Source organism: Diplotaxodon limnothrissa, linkage group LG18 (assembly GCF_057381915.1).
Source record: "Diplotaxodon limnothrissa isolate DT_005_m linkage group LG18, D_limnothrissa_male_GT1.1, whole genome shotgun sequence".
NCBI classification, from domain to species: Eukaryota; Metazoa; Chordata; class Actinopteri; order Cichliformes; family Cichlidae; genus Diplotaxodon; species Diplotaxodon limnothrissa.
The window spans coordinates 8,954,258-8,969,584 of record NC_140613.1 but is presented as its reverse complement, the minus strand read 5'-3'; the positions used below and the strand labels follow the sequence as shown (position 1 = coordinate 8,969,584).

General features: G+C 40.4%; 1 protein-coding gene across 2 annotated transcripts; it reads left to right on the top strand.

Annotated features, from left to right (window-relative positions):
* Nucleotides 1–2,688: 2,688 nt before the first annotated feature.
* On the top strand, nucleotides 2,689–14,421 carry arhgap30 (Rho GTPase activating protein 30). Of its 2 annotated transcripts, XM_085378325.1 has the most exons (14): nucleotides 2,689–2,820; nucleotides 4,913–5,015; nucleotides 5,116–5,260; nucleotides 5,350–5,432; nucleotides 6,142–6,249; nucleotides 6,566–6,684; nucleotides 6,781–6,952; nucleotides 7,127–7,224; nucleotides 7,594–7,671; nucleotides 9,682–10,389; nucleotides 11,090–11,298; nucleotides 11,440–12,056; nucleotides 13,089–13,221; nucleotides 13,291–14,421. In XM_085378325.1, exons 1-14 carry the CDS (start codon nucleotides 2,733–2,735, stop codon nucleotides 14,419–14,421), a joined length of 3,792 nt encoding a protein of 1,263 aa, XP_085234451.1. In that variant the 5' UTR covers nucleotides 2,689–2,732. The 2 variants fall into 2 exon arrangements, with proteins under 2 accessions (XP_085234451.1, XP_085234450.1); XM_085378324.1 differs by having other exon boundaries at nucleotides 13,089–14,421.
* The last annotated feature ends 906 nt before the right edge of the window (nucleotides 14,422–15,327 follow it).

Sequence of the window (15,327 nt, the reverse complement as noted above, 5' to 3'; positions counted from 1 at the left end):
AACATAAGAAATCAAATTTAGATAATATTAATAGATTGTTTTTTTAAATAAAACACACAGTCTTAAACTGAGGCTAAACCAGCAAATATACACTAACCCCCCCCCCCCCCCCCCCCCCCCCACACACACACACACACACACACAGGTGGGCATCCATAAAAATGACCAAGTTGCAAGAAATAACAATCCATCCATTTTCTTCTGGTTATCAAGTTCAGGGTGGCAGTGGGGTTGGAGCCTGTCCCAGCTCTGATGGGTGAATCCAGGTCCTTCTTGTACTCCACCACTTTGTAATTTCTTAGTTACAGCCTTCATAAATTTTGGGAATGCCTTGCAGAGTACTGGCTCAATAACCTACTGGCAAATACAAAACCTTACTAACTAAAAGATTTTCCAACAATTACATGTGCAATATTAATCAAGTGCACAACCTGGCAAATTTAAGGTTATTGTTAAAACACTGCATAAAGCACTGATATAAAACCCATTACTTATGACCTAAGAGTGAATTATAAGTGGTGACTATGTTGTGCCAATTTGTTAGAGATGATACAACAAGAAAATTGCACGATAACAGCTGAAGAAGCAATGGAGCATATTAAAATACAGGAAGTTACAAAACTGTAGCTCAGAGATGCAAATAAGTAAAGGAAGGTAAACCATCTATAGAGAAAAACAGTCGGAGAACAATCAGGTGTGATAAGTATTCCACACTTATCTGCTTTAACAGGGATTCTTACAACTAAACCTTTTACAGTAGAAACCATCTGTGATGAACTGTAAAAGGGAAAAAGCCCAGCAGGTCCACAGAAACTCATCATAAACATAAAGTTTTGAGGGCTTTATTTCAAATAACAGGATACTGCAAGAATAGCATCAACACAGTGTGTAATGTAGACACACACACACACACACACACACACACACACACACACACACACACACACACACACAAACAACTAGACTTTTTATGTTTCTCTGCAGTGCTTTGTGACTCTTTTGTTACTTTGTGGTGCATTCGTGTTCTTTGTGGCTCAAGAGTTGGGAGTTCGCCTTGTAATCGGAAGGTTGCCGGTTTGAGCCCCAGCTTGGACAGTCTCGGTCGTTGTGTTCTTGGGCAAGACACTTCACCCGTTGCCTACTGGTGGTGGTCAGAGGGCCCGGTGGCGCCAGTGTCTGGCAGCCTCGCCTCTGTCAGTGCGCCCCAGGGTGGCTGTGGCTACAATGTAGCTGCCATCACCAGTGTGTGAATGTGTGTGTGAATGTGTGTGTGAATGGGTGGATGACTGGATATGTAAAGCGCTTTGGGGTCCTTAGGGACTAGTAAAGCGCTATATAAATACAGGCCATTTACCATTTCTGAACTACTTTTCTTGCTCATGTGTTTGTCTTCTCCTTCATTGGCACAGTGTGACTAGCTTTAGTTTATCTTATGATTTCACTGACATACTGAATCTTTGTATGACAGCTGTGTGGAACTCCGGTGATAATTCTTGAGCCCCTATGTGATACTTTGCTGGTACTTATATTTATATTTATATTTATATTTATATGTAGCAATGATGTAAAACTGTTAAAATGGAAGAAAATGTAATCAGATTTCATCCCTCATCTTTAAGGTACGTTCAGATCTACTTATTTCAGTCAGGGTGATGGAGGTCGGCCCACAGAGAGACAAATGCAGCGCATGTGAGGGAAATAGATGAACTGTACAGATACTATGAACTGATTTCCCTACTCAGCAGAGGCGGAGAAACAGAGGGCCAAATACAGAGAGAAAGCACAAGAGAAGGAGAGACACTCAGGAAGTTAAACAGGGGAAGTTTAGTGGTTTGTTGCGTCATCGTTTTATGCTGCTACTTGTGTGCCGATGCAGAGTGAAGGTAGGAACACTTGTGTTCGCTTTTTAATTTGTTTGTTTCCTCACATTTAAAGTCTTTCCAAAAACGTGGACCGATTGGGAGGGTGGTGGATGATAGGAGAGTAGCGGCAGGTGTCAGGAAGATGGAGAGAGTGGGGAGAGAGTTTGAACGTCTCTGTGAATCTATATGTTCAGTGCTCGACTTCCGCTGAAATGAGAACAGGGCCGCGATGGCCCTGACATGAGGGCAGGGAGGACAGACCGGGCTCTGTAGTGAGCATAGTCCTCAGGCAGGAGCGGAGATTAGAAGCTTAAGTTGGTCCACCACCTCAGAGAAACCTTATAGCATGATTGGAGCGAAACGTTCAGGGGCTCTTTTCAGTGAATACGAGAAGTACAGATGCAAGGGTGTGGCCTTTCATTCGAAAATAAATTGAGTGCATCAGGGGGAAGTGAAGGCGTCATATGCAAGGCGAGCGTTCAGTGCAGTTTGTTTGATTTTAACTGTGAGATTGTTCATTGTTAAAACGTGAAACTGCTATATCCACAACGAAACCGTTATCATTTCTGCTTTTGCAGGGAGGAAGACACAACAAAGTATGTCCTAACGCTCGATTTTACGTGACAGCCCCAATGCAGCGCAGCTCACAGAGGAAACAAGCTGCACCTAACAACATGCACTGAAGCAAAGGAAACAGAAGCAACAGCAGCACAGTCAAACCTCTGAAATGTGCAACGTTTTATCAGAGTCATCGTCACTTTAACCATTTTGGTCAACGCATCCAGAACAGACAGTCAGTGAACCTGACCGTCACCAGCAGGGTAGAGGGGACCAGTCTGAATGTGAGGTGAAAAGAGAAGACAGGAAGAGATGAGGAGAGTTCGAAGAAAAGGGGGCAACAAAGAGAAGGTGTTTGGATGTGATCTGTTGGAGCATCTAAATACCTCTGGTCAAGAGGGTAAGTGAGCAACCCTGACTAGAAAACATGTCCTGCTCTTATTGTTGTTTTCTCCACTTGTCATAGTTTTCTTCATTGCATTAAACACAATCCTGCAGAGATAAATCATTTACACATGGGTGTCAGACATCAGCAGAAGTACCGTTTATACCATGTAAATGAAACATGTCATAGAAGTGTTACTAAACTGAAGCAACCTGCTATTAAGCACATTTCATGGGATATTTCTCATGTTTCTCAACTCTTTAGCATCTCACTCTGCAGTAAAGTGCTTGCCTATGCTTTTTTTAAAAGCATAGGCAAGTCGTGAAGGCCAACGTTCAGATTATGACTTTGCTTGTCAAACCACACCAGGCTGAGTCAAACATTTGAAAAAGTCTTAATCATTTTATAATGTGACCCCGACTGACTCATTGTGGGCAAAGCGTGGGACATCGCAGGGCAAATTACTTTGGGGGTAAGTAAAAAAAAAAAGGTAAAGACTTTTGGGAAAGTATTCTGGCACTGATGAGACAAAGGTTGACTTTTTTGGAAGAACATCAGACCAGCAGTCATAAGTGGGCATAGTGTGATGGTCTGGGGCTGCTTTGCTGCTTCAGCACGACTTTCTGTAACTGATGGAACCATCTCTTTACCAGAAATGCTCAAGGAGAACGTCTGGCCAACAGTTCATGCCCTAAACCTCAAACAGAGTTGAGCTGAAAAGAAGGACAGTGATCCAAAACACCAGCAAGTCCACCTCTGATTGGTTTAAAAAACTCCAAAATAATGGTGTTGGAGTGTCATAGTGAAATATTCTTTAGCATGACCTTAAACTGGCCATTCATGCTTGAAAACCCTCCAGTGTGGCTTTATTAATTCATCCTGCAAACATGAGTGAGCCAAAATTCCTCCAGAGCAAAGTGGAAAAACTCATTGCAGTGATCACAAATGTTCATTGCAGTTGTTGTTGCCAAGGGTGGCAAAGCCAATTATGAGGCTTAGGGGACAATTGAACAATGAAATTACAATTTAAAAGCTGCATTTTGTATTTATTCAGGTTGTCTTTGTCTAATATTAGAATATGTTAGATAATCTGAAACATATAAAATATAACTGTGACAAATATGCAACAAACTAAGAAATCAGATGGGGGCAAACACTTTTTTGTGGTACTATAACTGGAGAAACAATGATTTTTGCACTTCAGCTTCTGTTTTATTTTCTGGTATTTTAAGATTTTAGCAGGGATGCAACACATTTCTTGTCAGTAATGTTTCCACTTACATGAAATAAACAAAAAAATATCGGACATAATGTCAATAAATGGGATGAAAGGACGAGGAAGGTATCTGCTGTGCACCTGGCCAACTTAACCGTGACCCTTAGAACAGAAATATTCCTCTCAGGGATCCATGTAGTCTTTGGCACTTCTGTGCTTCAAGCTAAATGCCCACATGTCAACAATGACAAAGGAAACATAACTATTTTAAGCAGACAGAATATTTGCTGTGTTCACAGTCATAGTTTGGTATGCTAATTTTTCTCACTATCAATAAGCAAAGACAAAACAACAACAAAGCTGTGGCTGAAATCAGTTTCATGTTTGTATTTGTCAAATCTCAGTATTACAGAAATGTACTTAAAAATAACCTGTTCAACTACCACAATATAAGTTTTATATATATAGTATAAATGGTGTGGTGACTTTGACCCTAAAATAAGTTTTTAAAAAGGTTTTTAACCCTGGAAATTATATTCATTACAACAGTCTTTCATAGGTTTTGATCGAGGAGTCTTTGAGTCATATGCCTGATGCTCTGCATGAACCTCTAGATGTCAGAGGATCATTATCAATAAGATCCGTGGACCAATTGAAACCGGGCAAATTTTCATAGTCAAAAGTCATCAGTATGCTTTAGTTATAAAATTATAGATTTGATAGACTTATTGACTGTATATGTACCGAATTTCCAGAATTTCCCTTAGGAAGCAACCCGAGGGATTAATAAAGTTTCATCTAAATATTTGTATCTAAAGATGACAGATTGAACATGTTCCATGCTTTTATTAGGCCAATATCCAGGTTATTCATTTGAGTCTTCTTTCACAGTTCCACTGGTGCTGCGATGCTGCAGTGAGTTTGTGGAGCATCATGGGATTGTTGATGGGATCTACAGGTTGTCTGGAGTGTCATCCAATATCCAGAAACTCAGGTAAAATGTCTGTGTGTGGTCAACCTTTACCTGTAAATAAACAATATAATCCACATATATTTTAATGGATATTCGATTATGTTATTATCATTCAAAACAGGGGTGAGTTTGAGAGTGATGGAAATCCTGAACTGAACAAGGATTTGTACCTGCAGGACATCCACTGTGTCAGCTCTTTGTGTAAAGCTTATTTCAGAGAGCTGCCCAACCCTCTGCTCACATATCAGCTGTATGACAAATTTGCTGTGAGTATCTCAGACATGCGAAAAAAACAAAATAAAATCCTTGACTGGTCTACAGGCATGAAAACAGAAAATAACACATATCCTAACAGGAAGCTGTGGCCATCCAGCTAGAGGAGGAGAGGCTAGTAAAGATCGGTGATGTCCTGAAAGAGCTACCAGCACCTCATTACAGGTACAACCCTCTGCATCCCAATGACAGCCACTTTTACTATATAATAACCTGTATTTCTGCACACAAGCAGAGGGCATCTCCTTTTATTTCTCTCCAGTAACTATCACAACAGATCAGCTCAATTTTATTACTTCACCAGAGATTAGTAGGCTTTAGTAAATTCTTCTATATGTAGATTTTAGTTCACTGCCACAAGGAAGACATGTAGGAAAATATTACAAAACTGTACATTTACAGATAATAACACTGGACCCCGTGAAGCTGCTTAATTACATATAAATGGGCTGAACTGGCAGACCAGAACCTAACTGCACGGTTTTGGTCCGCCATCATCCATCTATTATCGTGGGGTAGAAACATAAGCACAGATGCCGACACTCTTCTCTCCCTAACCACCTCGTCCTCCAGGGGCATGCAAGGCATTCCAAAGCCAGCCAAGAAAGCCCTGGGTCTACCCTGGGCTCTCATTACAGTTCAACATGGCTGAAATACTTCACTTAGTTGGATCACACAGTCCAAAAGTCCAGTACAGTTACCAATTAAAAAGTAAAGAACTGACCAATAACAGTATTTCCTTTACGAAAACCACCATTAATCCCACATTTACAGATGATAATACTGATTATTATGTGGTTGATGTGTAAAATAATACTGTTTCTAACAAGGCTGCAGATTTAAAAGCTGATCATGTATCATGTGTGTCCTACAGGACTCTGGAGTTTCTCATGCGTCATCTTGTCAGAATGGCCTCGTATTCGTCAGAAACCAACATGCACTCCAGGAACCTGGCCATTGTCTGGGCCCCCAACCTGCTCAGGTGTGTTAATGAAAAATCAGTGTGTCTCAGATATGTGCTCTTGTGAACTGAGGGATACACTACCTGCTTTCATTCTGAGGGAAAATACTATATATATAAACTGCTGAAAGTTACTGTAATTTTAATTTATATTGTATGCGATTCAATAACCTTGTATAGTGCACCGCTGCCTTTGCTTACCTGTTCCTTGTTCCTTTTCTGCTTCACTTTGTTCTTCTGTTGTTTTCATCCATTCCTTCTTCTCCTTTAGCACATAGTCATGTCTTGCAGTTGTGATAATCAATCAGTAAACCAATCTATCAATCTGTATGAAAAGGTCTAAAGACATTGAAGCGACAGGATTCAATGGCACTGCGGCCTTCATGGAGGTCAGGGTCCAGTCCATCGTGGTGGAGTTCATTCTCACACACGTCCCTCAGCTGTTTCCCGATGCAGGTCAGAACACAGATGTGCATCCACAGACACTCACGTGCAGAGAAAGGCGATAAACTTATGTACCACAGCTTAAAATCTTTCCTCTGACCTCTTCAGACATATCAAACGAGAGAAGGAAGTCCCTCCCATCCCCATCAGCATTCCCCAACACGGAGGAATGTTTATTCCGGCCTGTTCCCACCCCAGCTTGTAGCTATGGGAACATCAGTCCAGGAGATGGTCCACTTCCCATAAGACCTTACCATGCCATCATTGAAGGCACAGACAAGTGAGTAAACCATTTCTTTATCTGGGTCACCATTACTGTCCGTTATACACAAAATCTTAGTCGCTTACACTTTTTAGAGTATCAGGTGAATGAACAAGTGATGCTTGTATGTTAGAAAATAACATTTCTTTTCATATAAACTTCTTGCAAATGTGCGTGTCTTGCTCGCCTCAGGAGGAAAGGATCCCTTAAAGGCAGGAAGTGGATGTCCATCTTTAACATTGGAGGACGATTCCCGGATCCACGGCGAAAACACAAACCTTCAACCAAAGGTACAAAACCTTCACATAGAAATGAGTCACATCATTTATTCCTACTAAGTTAATTTCTCCTTTTCCATAAACAGGTTTGCGTGTTGACAACTTTATTCTCTTTGGTTTGTTTTCTAATTTCTTCTCACTTTTAGGAAATAGCAACATTTAAAATGACATTCAAACTCACATATTTTTAAATATTAATATTTAAAAATGTAAATATAATTTGTTTGTATTTTGGCACATTTTATTAATGTACTTTTAGAAAACTGTTGCTGCTGGCTGCTGTTTTGGACATCAGTTTTAAGTCTCCCATAGATCAGTTCCAACAGCTTCTCTCTATATATTATCTCACTTATCTTAGAAATAATTTTTATATTTTTTCAGCTCCAGAGAAAGAAAGGCCTGCTCTGAGACCTGCAAGAAGCATGGACTCCCTCAGCTCCCCATCCTATCCAAATGAAGGTATCGTCTTCTGAAACATTAAAATGATGAATTTGTTACTTAGAAAAATAATTAAATGCAGTAAAAATGTTAAGAAGTAAGTGAATTTCATATTTATTTAGATATAAACTCTTCTATAAAGAATTTGAAATGTTGATTTAATTTGTTTGATTTGATTAAGCTGTAAGACTCTGAGGTTTGTTAAAATGTGAACTCACAGTGCTTACGTATAAGAAGAAAACGAGTAGATAAAATTTCATTTAAATGCATCTGGTGATAGTGAACAGCTGACTGGGAACTTCTTCCACCATCACCACACAATAGAGTTGAATGGAGTTTGTTTTCTAATGTCTTGAAGAAAAAAGCACTTTTACATGCCATTTCGTAAAGTCCCGCTTTGAAGCAATTAAGCCATCCCCATTGCAGTTTTTGGACTGTGCTGGTATTTATATAGTGCTTTTAATTTTTCTAGTCTTACTGATGTCTCAGAGTACTTTACCAGCAGTGACTACAAGTCATATTTTGAAGTAAGAAGTGACCACATTTACTAGCGGTTTAACTACAACCACTAGCAAGAATGGCTAGCTAGAAACATTTATAGACTGCATCAGTGCAATGCAAAGAGTGACACATGCAAATTAATCTTAAGTAGCACAAAGTAAAATGCTAGAATTTAACCCAGTCTCGTGACAAAATGTAAAATCCATTAACGTTTATAGACACCAGCTGATTCGTTTTTTCCCATGAGAGCTAGCGTAAATTTGAAGCTAATGTACAGAGTGTATCAAAATGAATCATTCAGTTTGGAGAGGCTATGTTTTTTAAAGTAATGGACGTAGAAACTTGCGGTAAATCTTAAAATATTATTAAGGTTTTACATACAAAACAGCGCTTTGCACATCATGTTCTACCTACATTTTGCCTCCCCACCCATAACCTTCATTTAATTTTTAATTTATATTCTAACATCTGTAGGCATTTAGTATATATTCTTATTTAGTGTATTTATATAGAGAAATATAGATTATATATACTGTAAATACTACATATTCTGTTTCTGTATCAATGACACCAAGACAAATTCCCCGTTTGTGTAAAAGCTTTGCAAAAAACGTGATTCTGATTCTGAAAATTTACAGTGTTCAAAAGTGCTCCACTTTGAGCAGGCCATTTGTCCATGCGATAGTCAAACTTGTGCCATACTTTTATGAGCATGTCTGGAGTCACTGCTGTTGTTAATATTTAACCTACCGTACACCATGTGGAACTAACAAATCTCTAACAAACTCTTAATAGAGCAGTTAAAATAAATGTCCTAAAATACCCATTGGCACCTCCAATCCCTAAGTCTCCAAATGTGGACTTTTTCTCCACTTAAACAAGAGAAATGATTTTGTGTACCTGGAAAAAATCCCTACATATAAGATCGTTTGGAGTAAATGAAAACACAACAGAAAATACATGAATGAAGTTGGTATCAGACATACACAAACTCATGTTTGAAAAACAGAAGGTAGAAATGTAACACATCAAGACCTCCCCTCTAATATAAATACAAATAGAATGAATAAGTATGTGAACATAGAAATGGGATATTTGTGAACAGGAAAAACACGATTATTTTACAAACTGCTGTGAGAATATTTTGCCACACTGGTGAAAAGTATACTTTACTAGATTTTCACTTGTCAAACCTGGAGCACAGACCTTTTGTGGGTTTTTTTAAAAATACAAGTAAGCAAAAAGAAAGCCACATCATTAGATAAGCTCAAAATACTCCAAAAAGCACCAAAAGCACAAATACAGTCAAGAGGTCATGGTTCAGTCCAGCCCAGTGAAATTAGTTGAGATCAAGTCAGTGCCCAAGGTGCACAGTCGGGTGTTTCAACATGGATAATCATGCATAAACTTGATTCTGTCAATCTTGGAGGATTCATTGTTGATTCAAATTATTGTTTGCAGATAATATCAAAATTTAGACTCAACTTTACCTTTCACTTAGGCTAAACTTATTTGTCATTATATTTTTAGGTACCAGGCGTCCTGGCCAGCGCCCTCCTTCCACCAGCATGTCTCCCCTTGTCACTACCACCCCTCAGGCTGTCTCTGAGCTCCCAGTATCTTCAGGTGGATTAGGTGCCAGTGAATATGCTGTGACCTACCGCAGGGGAACAGGGCTAGTAAGTGGTGGTGCAGGCGTACAGGGTACCTACACAGCTCTTGATCCAGAAGGTTTAGGATTAGCAGGCAATGATACTGTCCAGTCCAGATCTCCAGGAATATCCACTAAAGCTGGTCGGAGAGCAGCCATGCACATCACAGGACCCACCATGGTTACTGTGCCACTACATATCACCTCTAACCTGGCTTTAGGGGTTCTTCAAGGGGGCGGAGCTGACAGGATCATACAACGTAGAGACAAAAACGGGGGTGACAAGGCGGGAGCAGAAAAGGCAGCGAAAAAGGTAAGCAGAGTAATGGAATGGAATGTGGAAGAAACCAAGAAGGAGGAGGAGGAAGTGAAAAGTGAAAAGGAGAAAAGCAGTGCAGAAGACGTGGAGACGACAGAGGATTCGGTGGCAGCAGGTGGTGCTGAGGAGAAAACGGAAAAAGGAGCAGAAGAGAAAGGAGATGAACCTAAGAGACAACGAGCCAAAAGCCTCCTGTCCAACTCAGAAGAAGATAACAAAGGTGATGCCAAAAATGCTGAACAAAATGTTGAAGATGATGAATATATGGGTAATTTGAACTTTTTTATTACAATGACCACTTTTTCTTACAAGGACTGCAAATAATAACTGTTTTGCACATCAGTTATTGATTTTCTGGTTCAAACTTAAACGTCTTAGCTGCTACTACAAAGATTTCTTTAAAATTTGGTACAAATAGTCAAGACCTCCGGTGCACCTATCGAGGAAACACTCCCAGGGGGACTAGCGATTTTTCTCTTTGTTGACTTTTTGTAATGTAACCCTGAGTTTTAATGTGGTTTTATATAAAATTCCACAAACAGTTCTGCTAAGTTTCATAAACGGGTCAAACGTTTGACCTTCAACTTTTTCGATGGTGCCCTTTAACAGGAATACCAAATACTTGCCAATCTGACTTCTGTATGTGTTTTGTGCAAATTACCACATTAGGGTAATCTGAAGGATGACATCCATTCAACTGCTCTAAGTCTTTTTTGCCCCAACCTTTGACTATAGTCTTTTAAAATACTTGAGCATTTTTGTTTTTATTTATTTCCTCCAAGCACATTTTGAGAATCAGTCAAAAAATAAGCCCAATAATCTTACGCTTGTATTTTCCCCAGAAATTAGTTTTTTCTCTTTGTTTTTCTGCAGCTGTCTTAGAATTAAACTATTGCAAGTACAGTGCAACAAATGAATTTTACTCAGTCGTGAAACTCATTAACTCATGATCGTTGTTTCATTGACAGAAATGAAAGTTAGTGAGACGTCCGAGCTTCAGCCAGAGGACACTCAGCATGAAGATAATGGAGAGTTCAATGCTTCTGATGTTCTCAACTCAACAGAGGTGGCAGGCGACAACCAGAATATGTTTGGCTACATTCAAGACAACTTTGAATTCCTGGACCAAATGGACTGCAGTGGAATGGACCATATGGACTGCAGTGTCTCTTATCAGGTGTGTTTTTTATGGTTGCAAATCTTTCTTAGCACATAAGAAGTTGGAGGTTTGCAGAAGAAAATGGTTATTTGCACAGGAGCAGTATTACGCTGTATTTGTGAAAGCTTTTTAATGTGGTTCCTCTTTTTTCCCCAATAGGTGCAGGAGTTCTCTGTTGAACCTCCTTGTCACTCAGACGATGAGTATGAATCAATGGCTCAAGTTCAGACTTCTTCTTGTCCTCCAGAGCCACAGTCACGCCTGCGTCCAGGCCCTCAAAGTCCCAGCGAGTCAAACCCACACAGACCGCTCAGTCTCGACTTGCACAGTCGACACACAAAATCCCTCAGCCTGCCTTACATGACCTCGCCTGTCCACGGACCGGATGAGTCTTCATCTGAAGACGAGGCTATGGGGGATGACATTGGTGATAACGAGTACAGTAGCGAGGAAGACGAGAGCATGTTCGTTAAAAGCCTTCCACCGGATTTCTTTTTGAACACAATCTCTGGGTTGGAACCTGAAACTGATGGAGAGGAAAGTTCCCCTCATGATAGCGTTTCTGTGCATTACATAGAGAGCTCTGAAGAAAGAGACTGCCAGTCACTGAAAACTGAACATTCGGCATGTACAGAAACAACTACGGGAGAGCGGGAGCAGGTAGAAGTGAACGACAGAGAAGATAAAAATGGACTGGATGAAAAGGAGATGATAGAAAAACAAGAGGAAACTAAAGTTCATCAGGAAGGAGACCAGCTGGAAAACGACGTGCAAAGGTGACAACTGATTACAATCTCAGATTTTAGTATTTATCATTATAGTTACCATGCATGTGCATTTTTGTCTTAATCTTTCCTGACTGGCAGACAGAAAAAGCACAACAACAACTATTTTATCTGTTATTTTACACTAACAGTGAGTCAGAAAACCACAACAGTGTGTGTGATTGTAGCTTAAATGCTTGATGTTTAATTAGAATGTGACCAGGTTCTGCACCACCTGTCTGACATATGATGTTTGAGCATCTTTCAGTTCGTTATTTTGATTTTAAACTCGCCTTATTGTTTTCATCTTTCTCTGCAACTGGGTCCAGCAACCTAATAATCTGAATATACCCAGACAACAGTCAGCCGGTGAAACCTTTAGACTGTAATGACCCAGATATTTCCCTCAGGAGTTTGAGAAGGCCAAACAGAAATAGAATGGAGAGTGAACAGGCTATTTGACCTTACTTATGAGAAACGTTATTCCACATGAATGAGAAAGATGTAAATAGTGCTAGCATGCTTAACATATAAACTTGAAAAGGTTTACATGTCAGTTATGTTTTTGTGGCTGATTTTGGAGAAGAAACCGAACTGCACACTTTTCAAAAGACACTATAATCACTTCACTCTTGTTTTGCTGTGGTGATTTGTTTTCCAGTATCCTGTAGTTAAGTTGTGTGGTCACAGTGGCCACTACTTGGATGATTTGAAGGCTAATGCCTGAAACCTGTGTGCACTCCCTGGTGGAAAAAGATTAAAAGTACAGTGTGGCAGATAGCACCACATGTCCTTCCCGTCCCTCCATTAGAAAATCATAACAAACTGAGGGGAATTCTCTTTTGATACATTAAACTTTGTGTCATCAGCTTGAGAAATGCTACAAGAACAAACTGCTACAAGTTTAATTAAATCAGGAAGAAATATTAAAGAAGAAGCTCAAAATTAGAGCTCAAAAAATTCTATAAACAAACGTTAATATGTCTTAAAGTCTCACTTATATTGTACGCGTCTAAACTGTTTTTGTCTCTTAACTATCTGCAGCAGAGAAACAGAGGAACATCTGGATATTATGAAAGATACTGAAAGTGAAATATCCTCAACAACCTGCTGTACAGAGTTTCCACTGCCAGTCACCGAGGACGCTGACGAATCCAGCACTGTGGCTGGCACGAGCGTTGAGGAGGTGAAGGAAGTAGTTGAAATTGCTCACAGCGATTGTCCATCTCAGGAAATGATGAACCAGAAAGAAACTGAATCAACAAATCATACCAGAAGCTGTAATGGAGGGGGTACAACAGAGAGAGACAATAAGGAGGGGGAGAATGGTGTGATATGCAATGAAATGGAGGACATGTGTGAACAGTTTGTACTGAAAATAGAGGAAAGTGACGAGAGAATGAGGGAAGAAACCTCAGAGGGAAAAGCTGACAGAGAACACGACAGTAGCAATGAGCAGGATACCCAAATCTGTGGGACACACAATGACATTTGGGAAGAACTTGAGGACATTGTATCTGAAGTGATAGAAGATGAGGAAAAGGCGCAGTCTGAGAGGGAGGGTGATGTTGGGCAAGAACATTTGGTAAAAGATGAACAGGACGAAGAGCACGGATCAAAGGAAGTGGTGGAAGACGACAAAGAGGAGGCGAAGAAGACGGAAGGTATGATAGAAATAGACGGTGAACCAGTTGAGACGGCTGAAGGAGCGCCAACAAGTTTAGAAATGCAACAAGAGTTTAACGAAGATGAGACCCAGAGAGAAACTCATGAGAAGATGGCCAGCAAGGAAGACTCTCAGGAACATGTCACAGCAGAAGCGTTTTCAGATCAGCCAGAGAATGAGAGCGATGGTAAACAGACAGCCGATGAGCAACTTGAAACTGCGCCAAGTGAAGATAACCAATTTAAAGAGGTGGGCTCTGATATGAAAGAGGGAAGAGAGAGTGAGAAGAGTGACGGCCCCTTAGAGGGTGTCGGAAGCACGCTGGTCTCCTCACAGCCGAAGATCTACCAAGTTAAAGCCGTGCCGGTGGTGCCTCCGAAGCCGCAGCACTGCAGAATCACCGCCCTGACCATCCGACAGCAGCAGCAGCAAAGAGAGAGAAGAGACGGCGACAGAGGGAGAGACAACACGCTGAGAGTCCCAGGAGAGCAGGACAAGGACGGAGACCAGAGCGACGAGGGCTCTGAGAAGAAAGAGAGTCCAAAGCTCAGGGGAGATAGCCGGGAGAGAGAGGGGAGGAGGGACAGGGCCGAAGTCAGAAACAGTCCCCTCAGCATGTGCTTTGATGAGGCTGTGGCCATTGCAACCATGAGGAGAGAGAAAGAGAGGGTGAGAGAAGGAGAGGCGGAGGCAGACGCGCTGGGGAAGTGACGTAGAGGTTTGAATTGTACAAACTAGTTTTCCCCACACAGAGTTAAAGGCTGTATTTTCTTATATAGAGGGGTGAATTTATTCCATTATACATTACAGCAACAGCAGCCCTGCTTGTGTAAGGCAACTGATTTAGCCGTTTCTGTGTTTCTTTGTAGAATGCATAAACTCGACGTGCAGTCTTAACCAATAGTTGTCTAATATAAATATTGTTCAAGGGAAGATTTGTTCTCCGTTCATTTACCAGAACAGAATAGACCGCTGAGATGATATAAAGGGAATCAGATGCTGGGGTTGGATTTACGCGGTCAGCATCTTGAATCCTGATATTAAGAGGAATAAACTGAAACAGATGACAAACACTGAAGTGCCGAAGTGCTGCTCCAGTGTGACAAACCATCTGGATGAACTGCTAGAGTCTGGGTTGCTAATCTAAAAGTAAAAAATATTCGCATTGAATACACTCCCTGTTACACTCGGTGTTTGCACGAGTAACGAGTTTTCTCTCTCGTTACAGAAAAGTGTACATAAAAATAGAGGTTTGATGCCAAATACAAATGTGTTTAAAAAGATGCATTGACTATATCATATCATTTAGCAGGAATATGATGTCAACAGATCCAAAGTTGTTTTGCATTGTGTGAATAAAACATGTTTTCAATATGCTGTGTCTTCTTCAATCCTTCTTTATTTAAACTTTATCAGAGCAAACAAAGTGTTGGTGCTGAAGTTATAAATAGCCTTTATTGTTACGTTATAAAAATGCTTCTGGTATTTGCTTACAAAATACAAAAAAACATTAAAATAACTTCTTCAAGCTTCAAAAATCACTTGAAAAATAACTCGACTTCACTGTTCATTGCTTTTGATGGTTGACCCCTTGCATTTATCCACCTTGCACTACCT